The sequence below is a fragment of the Panicum virgatum genome, chromosome 1K, assembly GCF_016808335.1.
Source record: "Panicum virgatum strain AP13 chromosome 1K, P.virgatum_v5, whole genome shotgun sequence".
NCBI classification, from domain to species: domain Eukaryota; kingdom Viridiplantae; phylum Streptophyta; class Magnoliopsida; order Poales; family Poaceae; genus Panicum; species Panicum virgatum.
Genome location: NC_053136.1, coordinates 1353704 through 1372203, shown reverse-complemented (window position 1 = coordinate 1372203; position 18500 = coordinate 1353704). Strand labels below are relative to the sequence as shown.

Here is an 18500-nt window from a genome sequence, read left to right as displayed (position 1 = left end):
ACGGAGAAGACGGAACCCACTCGACCGTCCAACCTGGAGGAAGATGCTGACCACTCCAGGACGCATTGATTTCCTCGAAGTCTTCCAGAATACAACCTGCTCAGAAGGGTTACAACCAAACCCTGAGTATTCTAATACTCAGCAAGGCTTACCCGTCTATGGGTATACTTAGCCCATTACCTAGACATGCACAGCTCTTTGGCTCTGGGTTATTTTGCTGAAAAGCTACTAAAACTTGATCCTTACTTTCAATATTTTAGCTCCAATTGTGTTGATAGCTAGAAACTAGGTTTGCCTAATACTCTAAAGCACACATGGTTAAACATATTATCTTTTCAAGAATATCAACAAAAGTCCAACTTTTCTCTTTCTGACCTTTCAATCCTTACTACGATGCGACGCATTGACCAAGGCTCTCATATCCGCGAGTCACGGCGAATCGATCCGATTTAACCTTGCAAGGTGGACCTAACTCACACGACACGTGAAAACCCCATCGGGCCACACACGTCAACTGTTCCCATAATTACCTCGAAGTCTGAATCAAGCCCGCAAACACCCGGATGATGAGCCCCACACGTGCGAACACCCGGTAAACCCGTGGGCTACTTCACCATCCGTCAACCCTACCCAGCATCGTGGTTAGTATTGACCGGTTTCGACTACCTCCTACTTCCGGCATGTGGTTAGTACTGTTCAATCCTCAGTCAAAGGGCCAACAACGGAACGGTCCTCAATCGACACAGGCGGAGACTCAACTTTCTTTTCTCAATAGTCATGTCCAACTTCCCCTCCGCCCGGTCTTCAATTTCCTTCTCATTGCATTATTTCTCAAAACACTGGCTGAAGTAACAACCCTATATCTCGCGGGAGACAGGAAATCACCCGTCTTCTACCGAGTTTACTTAAGCCTAGCAATGCTAGCGATACCTACACTAGTAAGGACACTGGGTAATCAAGATTATGCATCTATGGTTCCAATCAATTCCTTGAACGTAAATGCACAATACTTAAAGTATAACATGGAGTAATTAAAATAAGGGATATGCTCCGGGGCTTGCCTTGCAGGTCAGCAGGGTTAGTGGTTTCTCCGGGAGCTTGATTAACGACTTCTCCTGGCTGCGGTTCTCCTGCGAAAGGCTCCTGGACCAGCCCGGCAATCAGCTCGTAGACGACGTCGGTTTCAGCGTCTACACGAATAAAATATACCATGCATGAAACTCATGAAATGATGCAACGCAAAACAATGCAATACAATGCAAAACTCACAAAAGGCTACATGGACAAAAATTTACCAACAGCCACTTCAACTAGGGTTTAAAGGGATGGTGGAAAGCGGCGACAGGGTTTGGTTCTAAGTTTCTTTTTAGCCTGAAGTGCCTCCATCCAAGAAGGCGAGAGGGTGCATTGATCAGATCAGGTTCAACTTTAAGTCCGAAAGGAGATGCTCTAGGTCTCAATTACCATTAAACAAGTGCAATCAAAACCATCTATCAAAAGTGATGAAACTATCCATTTCATGATTCTATCAAATAGAGCATGAAATTACGAAGCTAATGCAACTGGTTTTGCCTTTTTAGCATTTTTCTACGAATTTCTACAATTTATCAAGCTTCAACTCAAATCAATAAAAAAAACAAAGACCCTGACCAGTGGGCCCCATCTGTCATTGGAATCAAGAGAGAAAGAGGGGGGCGCTCTGCTCTGCTCTGCCCCCGACCACGCACGCCGGCAACGCGCTCGGCGCGCGCGCGGCGGCCGTAGGCCGGCCGGCCAGCGGGCAGCGCAGAGGAGCAGCGCGGCGGCTCGAGCTCGAGGGTGGGTCGGCGCGCTCGCGGAGCAGGGGCGCCGCGGGGCGGCGCAGGGGGCGCGCGCACGGGGCGGCTCGCTGTGGCGCAAGGGCAGAGGCGACGGGGACACAGGGCGGCCGCGGGGCAGGGCGGCGCGACGTTCAGGGAGGTCCGACGGCCTTGGGGCGCACGGCAATGGCTAGCAGGCATGCGCAGGGGCGGCACGCGGCGTGTGGCGGCGGCGCACGGAGCGCCTGCGGCGGCGCGGCGTCAAACCAGCGGCGGCATGGCCGGAACCGATGGGGGAAAAGCTCGGAGAGCTTGAGTGGGTCGCAAGGAAGCTCACTGACGACTCGATTTGGACGGAGGACGGCCGGAGAGGGAAGCTCGACGAGCGCAGCGGAGCTCCGTGAGCGGCAATGCCGGCCGACGATGGCGGGGGTGCCGATTCGGGTGGGGTACTGCACGGCCAAGCTCAGGGAGGGGCGGAACTGGTGCGAAGTGAGGCGAGGGAGGTCGGGGTGCACCGAATCGAGGTGAGGCGGCGAGAGGTGGCCGTCGCGGACGTCGGCGGCGGCGGCGCTAGGGCTCGGCTCAGCTGCGTGCTCTGCGCACGGGCGAGGAAAGGGGAACGGGGAGGCGAAAGCAAACTTGGCGTCCCACTCGGCAACGTGGGCGCTTAAGCGGCGATGGTGGTCGTCGGCACGACGCGTGGCGACGACGACGTCGAGGCCGGCGGTGCCCTGACAAGCAGGGGAGGCAAAGTGACCAATTCAAAGTTTTTGAGCCGATTTTGACCGTCCAAATCATGAAATTTGATATAAGAACTTGAAATTTGGCCAAAATAAAAGTTGTAGAGGACAAGAAAATCTACAACTTTGCTTTTGGGCGAAAGTTGAATTGAAGCTTGGATTAGAGACAAAAACATGATCGAACACTGTTAAATTGATGTTTACCACGCGAACACGATTTACGCTAATGGCAAGATTAACTCCTAATTAGCGAATCTAAGCTCATGATTAGCGCTCAGTAACACTGGGGTGTTACAGTTTCTGCTTTGGTTGTGGCTTCTGGTTTCCTTGTTTTCCCTTTGCTTCTTGCATGACTGCGTCGAGCGTTACATCTGTCTTTGAGGAGTCATGTTTTGGCTTTTGATCGATTGTGTTGAGCTGTTGCCCTTGTCTTAGGGGATCGATTTGTGCTTGAGTAAGTGACTGGTCTTGCATGTCTGAGCTTTTTGTCACTTGCTTGAGTTCTTCTCTTTCTTGCTTCCATTTTATCACTTCTCTGGTTTCAGGTGGTGTGTTGACAATGTACTCATCAAGAGGGAGATTGAGGAACGAGAGTACTCTATCCTGCCTGTGATGAGTGAATTTGTCAACCGTGCGGTATGATCGTGCGCTTGGTCTTTGGATTGCAGGTACACGGGCGTCAAGTGTCGACGGAGAGTTGCCGTGGAGGAGCTCGGGCCGGGCGGCAGATGTGGCGTCAATTCCTGGATCGAGGGCGCAAGCGGCGACGGAAGGCGGATTTCTTGGTTTGCGCCACAAAACCAAGGAGGCGGACGGCGGTTGAAGATGCCAAGTCGTGGAGGCACGGGCGTCGGTCTCGGGACTGACGGAGGCGACGGGCGTCGACGGCGTCTAGGGCCTCGCTGCGGGCGAGGAGGTGACGGGCGTCGGGCGGCGTCTAGGGCCGTCAGAAGGCCGAGGCGGGAATGGCGTCTAGGGCCACGCCGTGGAGGCGGGAATCTTTCCGCGCGTGAAGTTTTTGCGGTTTTCTCAAAACCGGCCACTTACCCGGTTTTCGCGGACCCTCCAAAACCGCGGACTGGAACTTCGTCGATGTGGCTGCATCGCAGCAAAGACTTCGAGTCGAAGAAAGAAATTCCGCCGTCGATTGAGTCTGTACAGCGGGCTGCTGCAGACCCGACCGGTCTGGCCGCAGCAGCTGGGTATAAATACCCCACCAGCCCGTGGCTGGGTGAGTCTCTTGAGTCTTTTAGTATTCTCTTCATTTTTCCTTTTCCCTGCCCTTGCTCCAGGTTAGGGCCAAGGACTCCAATGCAAAAGAGGGTTAGAGTTTAGCTAATCTCTCAATTTTAGTGGGTAGGATGATGGGCGGATGGCTCTAGTTTTGTATAGGTAAATTCCTCTTAAATTTATGAATGAAATCTTGTTGAGATCATCTATGTGTGCTGAGTATTCGTTTTCCCCTTCCTCTCTTGCGTTTTTGGTTTGATTTCTCCTCTTTTGGGATGCTTCGTGTTTAGAGGAATCGAGCCCTTGGATTCGTGTTTTTGCCGAACTCTTTGTGATGATTCCTATGCATCTAGCCTAGTGACAAACCCCCTGGAATCGTGAGTTCTCACGAATTAGAATTTTTGTGTTCTTGAGAAAACCTCAATCCTCTTTGATCTTCCCCCGAATTCTCAAGATCCTTTTATCTTTTGGGAGAGATCTCTTGGGGATATGTGCACGGGACAGGTGTGAAGGTATCCTCCAAGTTTCGTTGGATTTAGACTTCGTTTGCTCGAGATTTGCCATTTGGAGCTTTGGTTGCGGGCTATCTGGGAGCGACCGGTCTGACCGGTCTGTGTAACCGGTCTGGAAATTCAAAATTCCAGCCCGACCGGTCTGACCGGTCTGTGCTAGCAGTCAGACCGGTCTGACTCAGCATAGCTGCTGTTTGGAGAGTTTTTCCGCATTGCTTTTGTTTCTCTTCCTAAGTGTTTTTCTTAGAGATAGCTAGTCCATAGCTACTCTCTCACCCTAGGTTCGAGTGTTTGTGGTGATTTTCGGGATGTAGGCCGACGGATCGATTTCGAGAGAAATTTTGATCGGCTCTCATTCACTCGCTAGTTTCGGTCCCTCACTTACACATCGTCATACTCATGCAGTAAAGTAAAAGGCAACTCAGACCAAAAAAGGCTAAATCTTGTTCATTTTGACTCAATTTGAACAAGGAATCAACAACTCCGAGTCCTTTCATCGTTGAGGCCTGTGAAATTCATGCCCTCCAAACAGATTAGCAGCAGTATGGCTGTTTAGGAAGCAGGGAGCCAACGAGATATCGTGGAGGCCTGTGAAATTCATGCACTCCAAAACAGAGTTCCGCTGAATCCTTAACCAAGATGAAGTCAGTAAGGAAAACAGTAGGTCAGAACATCTCAAGTCACACCATCTTTTTCCCTCTTCAATTCAACTCTCCGAACCAAATAATCCGCAAAGCAAAAAAAAAAAAATTGTATCATATGAATCATTTCTAGGTTCTTAAGTGAGCCGGTATCAGAGGTCGTCAAGCCCATTTAGCTGCTGACAACCTTACACGAAAACTTGTGCCTTCCTTTTTCTCCTCATCATGACCTAAATCTAGCTAGAACGCTAGTCCCCCTTCTTGTTCTCTTTGGATTTATCATCTTGCTCTTCTTCACCTGCTTCCTCGGCTTCGGCTTTTGACTCGTCAAACTCCAGTAGCTGCATGTGCAAAATATATAGCAGCAGCCAAAAGTTGATCGTTTTCGGTCGTGCATCGTCTGACTTCCAGTTCGTCCAGTGTGAAGAGAGAATAAAGACATTTTAGTGGGGAAAGAAATCAAGTGTGACACACTGCAGAAAACAATATTATTCTTCCTAGCTGTGATCGTTCAACGCACCAGATCATTATGAATCAAAGTGTCTAGTTGGGAAGAACAGATCTTGAAGACTAGCAGCAGTAGCAATCGGCTATGGATGGCCTCATATAGTAGTGCAATTTGGATTTACGAAACGAATAAATCAGCCCATCACATTAGGCAAAACATATGGATCCATCCTAACTTCACATATCGGAAAGTAACTTTTTCTAAAAAAACACAAAATACTAGGCTGACATATCTTATGAAAAACACAAAATACTATGCTGATATATCTTATGTTTGATAAAGTCACCATGTCGATAACCTGATTGTCTACCACTAAAAGGAATTAGCTGAAAATAAGGTCGACAGGTTTCACCACGGAGAATCTCACCAACTAAACTAAATTTGTGAAAAGAGTCACCATATCGATAGACTCTTTGTCTAACTAAAAGAAATTAGCTGAAAATAAGGTGGACAAGTTCCACCACTGAGAATCTCAGCAATTGAGCTAAAATCGTGGAAAGTAAGTTAAGGCGTAAGGAATCTCTAGCTGAAAATAAAGGAAGTTCAAAGATTGTTACATCATGTTTATTAAAAAAAATTCAAAAACTCAACACCTTCGTTGATCTTATGCAGGGTAAAATTGTGCGTGAATTCGAAACGTGTACTGTTTTGCCTGTTCTAAAAAGAAAAGCAGTAGCGTTTGCCACAACAGGCAACGAGTGCAGGAGAAGGTAACACCCGGTGGCCTGTGCAGTGCCTCGGAAATGGAAGCCATAGTCAAAAAACACCACGCAAGGCATATGGCCGCAGCTTTTTTGGGCCGTGACTTCGATGCAGCTACGTATCGGATTCCAGTCTTCTGCAGTACCTTTCTTATTCCAGTTTCTGCAGTTCCTTTCTTACACATCCGTCATACTCATGCAGTAGCATAGAAAGAGAATATCTCCTCTCCAGCTTTAAATCACCAAAGAAAAGTAAAAGGCAGATCAGACCAAAAAGCCGAAAGTCAAAGGCGGCTCAGACCAAAAAAGCCTAAATCTTGTTCATTTTGACTCAATTTGGAACAAGGAATCAACAACTCCGAGTCCTTTCATCGTGGAGGCCTGTGAAATTCATGCATTCCAAACAGACTAGCAGCAGTATAGTTAGGAAGCAGGGAGCCAACGAGATATCATGGAATGCAACCAAGATGAAGTAAGGAAAACAGAAGTAGGTCAGAACATCGCAAGTCACACCATCTTTTTCCCTCTTCAATTCAACTCTCCGAACCAAATAATCCGCAAAGCAAAAAGAAGTTGTATCATGCGAATCATTTCTAAGTTCTTTAAGTGAGCCCGGTATCAGAGGTCATCAAGCCCATTTAGCTGCTGACAACCTTACACGAAAACTTGTGCCTTCCTTTTTCTCCTCATCATGACCTAAATTTAGCTAGAACGCTAGTCCCCCTTCTTGTCCTCTTTGGATTTATCATCTTGATCTTCTTCACCGGCTTCCTCCGCTTCAGTTTTTGACTCATCAAACTCCAGTAGCTGCATGTGCAATATATATAGTCAGCCAGTCTTGCATTCCAAGACATCTTTTATACATAAGCTACTTTCAGGGAAACAAAAGGGATAAAACTTTGCACAGCTACAACCAAAAACACATGAGCTGAAAGCGAGATGAAATAAATGACTAGAAGGAACTAGAGAACACCATCAACACTATGGAGCTCATTACTCATCATAAAACCGAATACCAATTCAGAACAAAGACAACTTTATCTTCGTGACTCTGCTCAAGATCTATTAGACAGGTAAGAAAAGGATAGAGGCACATTTAATACGGAGCAGTACTGATAGTACAGAAACCAGAATGTACAAATGGAAGGGCCACAAGGTAGAAGGACGGAGGTAGAATGCCACAGTTGCAGTAAGTATTCAGAATCTGACCTGTTTTACTTCTCCATTCCACAAACAGTGAACAGCAACGAAACCGATCACACCAGGAACAATGTATAGTAGAGCAGGCTGCGTATGCCCAAAAAAATGACCATATTAATATTTCAGAGATGACAGATATAAGGGGCAAAAAGGCAGTAAACCTGAGTAACAGAACTCACTTGTGCAGCTTGAAACCAGTTCATTACAATGATGGTAACCGTCAAACCCACAGTGTATCCCAAAAATGCACTGTTGAAGTAATGGTTCTTGATACCTCTTGAGACGTCAAAACGCAGGGCAAGTGCAACAAAGATGCCTGGAACCAAAAGTACAAATCCATATTATGAGCTGAATGACACAGAAACTGTCTGAATAAAATCACATTTTCTATGCACCTGATATGCAGCTGATAGTTTTGCCTTCTAGGGGGTCAGAACAGATATAAATAGTGCTTGTATTGACAATAACTCAAGAGAGGGCATGCGACCAGATAGCTTAAAAATATACATGAGCATGAACCTCAGGACCTAGTCATATGGCCCAACAAATACATCAATATCTGAGCATGATCTCGTTCCAGTTGGACCAATTCTAGTTGCAACACTGATTCTTAGCCAAGTACTAAAAGCATACATGAATAACTATATCATAAATCTAGAAAACCTGATACTTGATACTTCTCTCCAATAAATCTCCATAAATCAAGGAAAAAAAGCTCCCATACAACATATCTGTAGATTGTCCTAAGACATGCTAACAAGATCCCAGTATATGCTCGTGTAATAAGTTTGGCACTCATAGTACTGTGGCTGATATATTACCATTCAATCAGGAAAAAATTAATTCACTGCAGACATCAGCAGAAATGTAACATAGCACAAAGAAAGAAACTTTTACTACTGACCAGGTATCACAATGTCACCAAGGCCAAGCATAGAGAATGGCCGTGCAGCATCTGCAGTTGGAAACAGAAGCTGTAGAAAAACAATGCAGAGCCAGATTAGTTGATGACGAAACAGAACCGACTGTATTAACAAAGACAGTTCACTAACAACAAGCACCGACCTTTATTGGAGCATCAAAAGATTTAGCCACACTGACCATAACTGGAGTGAAGAACACCCAGAAAATGTCATAGACAAAAAGTCCTGCCTGAAAATGCAAAAGGTAAATGCATTCACATATGAATGTCAGTGAATGAATAGAGAATGATACAGTGGCACTATCCTGAAACAAACGGCACAAATCAGTTCAGCCAGAACAGATGAAATTGCTGTAGCTATTATTTTCAAAACAATCAAAATGCAAGCGCTCGGTTTCTTCAGAACTATTATTCAGTATGAGGTTCCATGCGAGAAAAACTATCTTTTTCAAAGTTCAAGAGGTATGGCAGAGTGCATACTAAAAAGCCAAAGCATAAAAGTTAACTCGCCAATATGCACCACGGCTAGGACAGATATTGCAGTAAAAAAATCATTATGGCCAAACAGGGGAGGGGAGCGGGAGAACAGTAAAAGTATGATATGAAATCTGACCCTATTAAAAAAAAGGGGGCAGACCCAGTGCCAGGCGGCTCCCACTTGAGTGGGGTTCTGGGGAAGGGGTAACCGAAGCCAGCCTTACCCCCGCAAATATGCAGGGAGGCTGCTTCAAACCCAGGACCTGGTGCTCGGTGGGTGAGCTTCTCACCAACTGCACCAAATCTGACCCTATTAAAGTGTTAGAAAATATATTGAACATGTTAAAGAGGATAGGGATACAACTTTGACCATAATTAGAAACAATACATATTTAAATCCACATACATCACAAGCAGCAGTACTTTTAGTTTCCTGTAGTGCATAACAGGTAGTTCCTTTGGTAGGAACAAAATCAAGTTACATTAGGACCAGATGATTTGTAATTATTATGCATATAAACTTCAGTTGTGAAAACTATGATAGCTTAGAGATGATAAAATAAGAACATGTTTATGACTGAAATGATGAGGATGTGTTCTTAGAAGTTATACCCAAAAAACAGAAAAAAAAAACAGAAATATGTCTTCAAACCAATACAAAGATGGGGAAAAAAAAACTTACCAAGAGAATGGCTCCAGTTTTAAACGATCCCAATGACAGCATCTCGATCCCCTGCAAAATCAAAGTTTAAGGCTCTGGTGAAGTAAAATTCGTGGCGGAAACAATCAAATTCAGGAAGATTTAAGCCCATAATCTGAAGTAATGCATATTAATGTTAAATCATACAAACAAACCTGAATACAGAAAGCGATTCCCAGAACATTATTTGCTAGCCAATGCTTCTTAGATGCATACCACATGCAAAAGAGAAATCCCGGGACAGAAGCAACAATCTGTGACTTTGTGAACTCCACCGAGAGTGCTGAAATAAGAAACTCATGGACTTAAACCATCTTCAAGAATAAAGATTGTAAAGGGTGGCAACTCTGGCACATAATACATCTATTTCGCGAAGGAAAATGGAGCTTCCATATATCCATAAGAAATGCTGTCAACAAAGAATGTATTTCCATGCCAGCATATAGTTTTTCTAATTTCACAGAAAAATGGCCATATCCACATGGAGCAATGTCATTTTGTTTGTAACAAGGTTGAAAACATCAATGGTGAAGAAGTTCAAAATCATTCAGGCCACACAATAAGTTTGTATATCGACTCTCAGTCACCACAATTTTTATTTCAATTACAGCAGCATTGAATATATAATCAAATAGAGCTACGGGATATCATTGAAAACATAGAAGCAGTTTGTTTCAAGATCTGCATAATTGGACAAACAAGAAAGAACATCAAAGTGAGTGAGGTTCATACAGTGGATAAATGGAGCCCGCCATACAATGAGATTGTCATTCCATTCTTTTGGAAGAAAACGTTTTATAGATGGAAGCAATGTTGCCCTGCACAAGGGAATGAATGCAGTCATTAGCTCATAAGTACACATGTCTGCAAAGGTATTCCGAGAAAATTTGGACATACGAGAGAGCAACGATTCCAAGAATGAAGAAGTAAGCAGTGAGCACAGCATTGACCAAGTCTTTTGAAAGAAACTTGAATAGAAGGAACAGTGACAAGAGCATAGCACTTCCCACTAAGGGGAAACGCATAGCATGCTCCTTGGACATTGTCTCCTGCATAATAAAAATTGCAAAAATAAATTAGTTGGTCTCTTAATTTACATGTCACGGCAATACCCAACAGATGTTATATATAGCAAAGAAAAACATATTGCTTACAGAGGGTGGAGTTGGCTTGACAGAACGGTAGCAACCCACGTAGACAGTAAGGCATGCTGTCAATATCACATTCAGATTTGGGTTTACTTTAACCACAAGTGGTGCCAAGCTCAAAGCTGCAAATATTGTAAAAAAGAAGGCCGCAGAGGTCAGCAAGTTTAATTTATCAAAACAAATATCAACGTAGTGAACAATGTAAAGGCAGCAATGACTGAACTGAACAAGAAACATACCGGCAAGGGCCAAATTGGCAGCTCGCTCATGCATCTTCATTGTCCGGGGACAATCAGGGAGACTAGCAAGGTACTCTTTGTTGGAATATCAAACTGACCCTGCGACGATGATAATGTTAGAGTATATTTGGTAGGTTAGGATATGTAATCCCGGACTGCAATATGTATCGGGGAGGTGCCTTACCCCCAAGTCTCTGTACTCTATATATACCGCCCAAGGGGCTCAATACAATACATCGACCACATTATACGCATCCTACTCTCCTACATGGTGTCAGAGGGTCACGATCCTGTGACATAACTAGGCTTCCGCTGCCGCCGCCGCTGCGCCGCCCCCGGGGAGATCGATCTCCGCCGGGGGCAGCGCCCTCGTAGGATGCCCGGCGGATCCCTATGATCCGTTGTGGCTGTCGTTGTCAAGCACAGCAAGGGAACCTACCTCGCTGCTACGATTCGTCGCCAGCGCCGCCGTCTTCGCCTCCCCCGCCGAGCGCCCCGCCGGCCACGTGCCTCCCATCTACTCCTCAAACGCCATCGCCACCCCTGCCCTGAGCGCGACCTCGCTGCAACTTGCACCGTCGCCACCCTGTTCTGAGCGCGACTTGGCTGCACCTGCGCGAGTCCGTGGCTGCGGAGGAGAACCGTGGGGGCGCCGCCGCCGCCGCCGCAAGATCGGGGGCGCCCGACGGTCGCGCGCCGCCCTTCTCCCGCCGGTCCAGCCGCACCGCCTGTGGCCACGGATGGACCTGCCAGGGTGGCGGCTCGGCTCCGATGCCTTCGTCATCGTCGCCGGGCTCTGGTGGCGCACCTGCCTGGCCTCCACGCACCTCCACCGCGTCGCTTCACCGCCGTCGTTGGCGGGTCGCGCCGCCATGGGGGCGCCACCCCATCTCGCTACCCCCTGCTGCTCGCCGCCGGTCACTCCCGCCGGCGCCCTGCTGCTGGGTCCTTCCGACCTGAGCGCGGGCCCGGCATCCTCGAGGGCGGGCGGGTGCCCGGCCATGGAGTCCGGGAAGGACGGCCTCTCCTCTCCCCGTTTGATTTTTCCCACTGTCCGTTAACCGGGGGAAGGAGATAAGGGAGGGGGGAGGGGGGAGGGAGCAGTGCTAGGGGCACCCGAGATTGTACCCCAAGGTTCGTCTGCTGCTGCTGATTTTCTTCTTTTCCCGATCAGCGATTGGGTTTGCGTCGCCCTGCCGTTCGTCTTCGCTCCATCGTCGTCTCGTCGACACTCCCGAGGACGAAGTTGTTGTTGCGCCCTCCAGGCTGCAGCGACGCCGCTCGTGCTCAAGCCACCCTCGCCAGCATCGCCGCCTCTTCAGGCGGTGGCGCCACCCGCTGCCGGTCCTCGTCAAGCTGGTGCCCAATCCGACTCCACGCCTCCTGCCGTTCTTGCGCGGACACCGCCGCCGATGTTGCTAAAGGAAGATCCCCGTGCGCTTTTTAGCTGCCTGGTCTACCATCGCCATCCGCCGCTCACCATCCTGCTACTGTCCTCGGCCAGAAGCTGCTGATCTTGTGTACTCGGGCGCCTCGACGACGCTTCGGACCCGCGCCCTCCTCCACGACTTCGACCACGTCCACCTCGACCTCGGCTACTTCAGCACTAAGGGGCTATCATCTGCATGAGCTACTCCAGTCGAAGCATTCGCACCGGCGTTCCGATTGCGGGGGGGATATCTCCATTGTTCTCCAATCTATCCGTTCGTGTTGCTACCGCTACGACTGCGAGGGGATGTTAGAGTATATTTGGTAGGTTCGGATATGTAATCCCGGACTGCCATATGTATCGGGGAGGTGCCTTACTCCCCAAGTCTCTGTACTCTATATACCGCACAAGGGGCTCAATGCAATACATCGACCACATTATACGCATCCTACTCTCCTACAGATAATGATGCAGCACAGGTGCTTCACGATCTTATCACTGGTGCCATACAATGATACAAATAAGGAGTTAGGAAAGTAAGACTATACCTTCTAGTCTGAAGCAGCTTTTGGTTAACAGTGTAGGAAACATCCAACGATAGAACAAAAGAAATTTTAATTTACGGGACATGATACAAAAGCTCAGTGTCTTCTTCAGCAATACTGTAAGGTCAAAGAATGCTCCAGCCTTACTCACTTAAGTCTAGCACAAGGGAAGTCTGGATGCTACAACTACAACCACACCAAGAATACAAGTTCCAAGTAAAATCATGCATTCACACAATAGAAAGTTGCCAATAGTTCTGATATTCACCATCTCACTACTGAATTTTCCAAATAATTAACAGAATCGATTTCTCCTAAAGACTAGCATAACAGAAGCAACTCCCGTAAGATCTAGTCTGCAAAAATCAGGGGCATACTAAAGCAGGACATAGAAAAATTTCAATACAAACTACACCGGCACCTTGGTTACCAAGTCCTATGGGGTCAACTGATATTTTTCAGACATCAGGGGTCAACTGAGAATCTGAGATTTGGGTATGCGGGTGCACAGGGTGTAGTTCAGGGGTCAACTACTGAAATCTTCGTTTATCCCGTAAGAGCCCAATCGAACCGGACAACGGGTGCACAGGGTGCACAACGAGGCAAACGACTCCGCAACAAACTGAACTGCGATAAACGAAGATTTGGGGATTCTCTGAGCGGCGATGAACGAAGATTTGCGAATTCATACGCGCAATCGCTGCAGAGAAATGGAAGATCCCGCCGAACGAAGCGAATTACTAGTAAAACGGAGCTCTCCCAAGCGGTCTAGGGTTTACTCACCGAGGGAAGAGGGAATCAGTCCAAGCCCGGGCGGATCTCGCGTCCTGGACCCCGCGCCCAGCCGAGCCCCAGCAGAGGGTTTTGAAAGGGGGCGACGAAGGGAGGGAGGACTGGGGCGGAAGGACGGCCGGCCCGCGGGTCGTCGCGTCCCGTCGCCGGCGGTGAGGCCGGCTGTGCGGGATGGGAGGAGCGTAGAATTTGGGGACGGGAAGGAATTTTTTTTTGGGGGGGGGGGGGGGGGGGGGGGATTAATAGGGGGAGGAGACTCGCACCAGAGGAAGAAGATGAAATTACGCGGTGGAAACGGTTTAATAGTAAGACGCCGTTACTCCATGACAGCATGGGCCCACAGTAAAATTCAACTTGGGGACTCCTTCCGTTGACCAGGGACCCACACTCCAGAGCTGGCGAGTATTTTGCGAACAAGTTATCAATATTGGCTGTGTTCACTCCTCCAAACTTTCTATCACATCGAAACATTAAATATAGCAAATAATCCATGCATAAAGTACTAAATATAGGTAAATAAAAAACTAATTGCATAGTTTTGATGTACGTTGCGAGACGAATCTTTTGAGCCTAGTTAGCCTATAATAGGACAATATTTACCACAAACAAACGAAAAAATGCTACAATATGCTACAGTGTCCGAAGTGACCTTTTCTACCAGATTTTCGCGGATCTAAACACACCCATTGACAGACTTTGGAAAATAAAAAGGTACTCTATCGGTGATCTAAATTGACAAATTTAGAAAATTAAAGGGCATCTTCTGCTGCATTGGAGATGAGATACTGAGATCTTCTGGTGTATTGGAAATTAGGGATTGAGATCTTCAAAGGCATAATGTATTGAAAAAGATATTGAGATCTTGCTTGACTCTTGAGAGGTATTTGTTTCAGCGCCTGCCCTTCACTATGTGCAAATTTTATTTCATGCTACAACAGTTTATTTTTGGTCTATAAACAACTCTGACGAGCCATGAATTCCTGGCTTGTTATGGCAACCCAATGTGCGTGATCAGTGGGATGCGTTCTGCAAATCCCAAATGCATATAATTTTGGGTCATCTCATTGGCATACTGTACTAACTACTAAGGGATGCGCAATGTGCGCTCATCAATCCACACTCAACATGGCATAACACTAGATGATCCGGAGCATTGATCTAATTGGCTAGAACTTGGAAGCACTCAGATATCAGATTAGCCCCTGACAGGTTAGTTGCGGCTGTTTTCAACTGTATTTTGGTGTACAAAATTTGCTGTTCCGTTGTTCTCTATAGAGCAGTCTATACTTTAGACCAAAGAACATCATCATGTGGAACGAATTACAGGTCCTATTTGAAGTACAAGAATGCGAGCTCGACACAAAAAAAACATCTGATATGGCACCTTCACGTCTGATTAAATTGGGTATCAGGGGCCATTTGAGCTTCGTGCCTTTGACATTTCCCAGCCTGCCGTCTGTTTTGCTTCGCCCACCACCATGGCACGGCCTGTTATAGTTCATCATCGATCTGGATGGTAGCACTAGAAGGAAAAGGAAATGAAGAAGATGTATAGAGCAATCAAAATAGGAGAAAAATATGCAATGTGTCATGTGTGAATGTACAAACATGCCTGCATCGTTAGTTTTCAAGCATGCTAAAGAATCTAACAGGTGACATGGCCTTGTCACATACAGTAAGGCTCTTCAGAGATTTGGTTAAAACGAAGGATCTAATATGCAGGCACCAAAAGGCATAATCACAGAAACCATTCCCTGACGATCTATGCCTGATAGTCGATACATCAGATATGACATACCTTGTGGACCGACAGTGTGTGCTAATATCTTCACAAAGGGCCTTGCTCACATTTTCCAATTCTGAGGAGCTTGTTTTTATCCATTCAGAGAGCTGCAAATGAACCAGAAAAAGAATCAGAATCCACAAGGCCTTGATTTGTGTTTTGACAAAATTAAACAAAAACCATATATTTTAAAAATAAAACGCAACTAATAATCAAGCTAATAAGATGCTATTTGCGAAAACCAAACTGTAATAGTACTATATGAACAGTATCCAAGATAAGCCTACCTCATCCTCTGTTTCCTCAAGTAACCTGCAAATTAAGTGAAGTTGGTCAGTTCATTCCCTCAATTTTCAGCTGCAGGCTTCTTCAAAAGCCGCAGAGAGTCAATATTATCTTTACACAACCAATAAAGTTGTGCTCTAAACCACATGGTGAACGAAGAGTTTGTTTAGACTTGCTTAACAATGAGAAAGTTTAACAAGTAAGAAAAATGACTCTTAGCAACGAGGAAAGGCTTGCATGTGCAAATATGTTTGGTCCGGGATAGTGTGTGTAATTGACCCAGGTGACTTGAAGCCTTTACAACTTACAAGACAGGAAGACATGTAAAATTTTGCAACCACATAAATAAGAAGAAAGTTTTGTATACAGACCACATTCTGCCAGACAAATTCATAGAAAAAAAATACTAAAACTGCTTATATGTTCTGCTTATTCCGTTAATGAAAACCTAACGTACCTTCCACAGAAGCTGGACAGATTTTTGGAATGTGCCCGTGCTGCTGCCTTCTTTTCTACAAAAAAGAACAATGACATAACCAACATAGTGTTAGGCATTAGAAACAATTCTAGTACACGTACAAATGTTATTATTGTAATGAATGAACATAATCCAAAGGTATGACTTGTTAGCTTGGCATTCTGCATTAAGATTTACCACAAGACGATGCAACTTAATCTCGTGAACAGGATCGATTCGAAGATCATCTTCAGTAATATCCTCCAAGATTATTTTCACATCACTGAATTTGAGTTGCTTACAATAACATTCAGAAATGATCAGAAACACAGCTCTAAACCTAGTGCTTGCAGCCTTTCCTGGGGTGATGCATGATAGAAAACAACTAAGCAGGAAAAAGGAACTAATATACTGCAAGAAACCATGGATTGACATGGCACTTTGGTCTCCCAGTACCAATATAGTAACAAGTCATCAGAAAAGTTAACAGGAGCCACAGAGTTGAAAAAAAAGATCTACCAGTTTGAAAGCTGTTCCAGTCTGTTACTTTCACCCATCCTTTTCGCCGGATTCCAACTGCACACCAGAAAAAAAAAATCATTAGGTTGTGGCTAAATGCTGGGGAACATCCTGATGCTATATCAAAAAAATTGAATACTAAAGTATACTGATAACCCTCTTTACATTTATGGCATATTTATTACGCTAGATATCAAGAAAAGGAAGCAGCATCAATAAGATGGTATTCAGGACAAAATCTAAAACAGTAATAGATTTTTGTTCTACCTTCTGCAAGGTATAATCTTGCATCTTATCGCACAGGCCATCCAGAAGTTCTACAACCCGAAGCTCACTGACTCTGCACCACGTATATAGGATCAACTACATATAATGACAAGAGTAGGCAGTGAAATACATCCATAACTTGTTATGTGAAACCAAAGGATGCCAATCAAGATCAAATACGCTCCCTGTGTAGAGTTAAATCAGGGACTATTCCTCTCAACGTATTTTCCAATATGCATCTTTTTCTTCATTCACAATGTGTGTTATTATGCTGGCTGTGTACCTGTAATCAATGACCTTCCCTTCCCTCTGACCCTTGGAATTCAAGCGGTTGCGCAGGTCCAAGTGATTTCTCGGTTTCTCCTGTATTAGAGAATTCAGACACAATAATTGATCATTTGATGCCAATAACTGAAAAACTAATTTGTAAGCAGCTAAGATTATGGAATGATTGTTTTATCAATTGTAAAAGATATTTTAATATTTGAGAAAGATAAAGCTACTTGGTATAAAGATAAAACTGAAATCAGCATTGTAGACAAAGGTCAGAATCACATAAATAAAGGCAACTGAAAGAAAGATTATCGGTGTACTTACACTCGAAATTCCAATCTCTAGCTCTGCCTGGAAAGAAGATCAATAGATACATCAGAGAATGTACAGTGTACATTGCAAATTACTGAAACACAAAGTTCATTTATTGACGGTAGAGAAGAACAAAGAGGAAACATATATGCCCCTGGAAGGCTGGAACTCGAATTCAATCTTCAAACAACTGCACTATACACGACATTAACACACAAAATGATACTTTTCCCAGCACCTGAGTGTTGAAATTTCCCCGTTAATCTAGTTAGTATAATCTCAAGTTATCAATAAAATAGTCAGGGACTCAGTTCAAACTCTGACTGCGCCAGCATCGAAATTCTACAGAGAACGTTAAAAGATCCAGTTCATGATCTATCCTGCACTGCAGCTTCAGGTCGGAGCTAGTTTTCCCCCCTCGCTGCTATAAAATGGTTTCAGACACGCTTAACAGGATTGCTCCAAGAACGACAAGAGGACGACTTCAAAAAAAAAAAAAGAACGACAAGAGGACCGAACAGGAGGCAACTTACCGCAACAGCCTTGCAAGCAGCGCACTTGTCCCCGATGGCCGATGCGGAGGAGGCGGCCGCTGCGAGGACGGCGGCGAGGAGTAGGAAGGCGCCGGATCTGTGGGTTGCAGCTCTCGGCTCCATCTCCCGCGATCTGGCGCAGCGTCGTCTCCCTCCCGATTTCCAGTCTCCGCTTCCGCGTCCGTGTGATGGTCTTTTTGCAGATGTGACCCCGAGATCTTGAATAGGTTTAAATACGTCCGTACCCTTTCAGTTGGGGGAAGCTTCTGGAATTGTTTCCTGGCCAATTTCCACACCACTCAAGTTCTCCTATTCGTGTCTTTCACGCAAGGGGCAGGTGACCAAGAACAATTTCAGAAGACAAACAATTTCAGAAGACAAACGGAGTTGGCGTTGCATCAAAAATCTTGTTGCAGGTAGAATTTCTACTTTAGAAGTATTCATTCATGGCACCCAAAACACGAGTTTGTAATGGCACCTTCAGG

General features: G+C 45.6%; 1 protein-coding gene and 1 pseudogene across 1 annotated transcript; both read right to left on the bottom strand.

The window, feature by feature from the left end:
- Window positions 1-6581: 6581 nt before the first annotated feature.
- Window positions 6582-13810, bottom strand: LOC120699207 (signal peptide peptidase 1-like). Its single transcript, XM_039983144.1, has 12 exons — window positions 13578-13810; window positions 10821-10919; window positions 10588-10703; window positions 10331-10482; window positions 10166-10251; window positions 9589-9716; window positions 9416-9466; window positions 8400-8486; window positions 8239-8308; window positions 7514-7650; window positions 7344-7421; window positions 6582-6941 (listed from the first exon to the last, which is right to left on the bottom strand). Exons 2-12 carry the CDS (start codon window positions 10858-10860, stop codon window positions 6849-6851), a joined length of 1038 nt encoding a protein of 345 aa, XP_039839078.1. The 5' UTR covers window positions 10861-10919; window positions 13578-13810; the 3' UTR covers window positions 6582-6848.
- Window positions 13811-14748: 938 nt separating this feature from the next.
- LOC120699144 lies at window positions 14749-18266 on the bottom strand (annotated as a pseudogene).
- Between the last annotated feature and the right edge of the window lie 234 nt (window positions 18267-18500).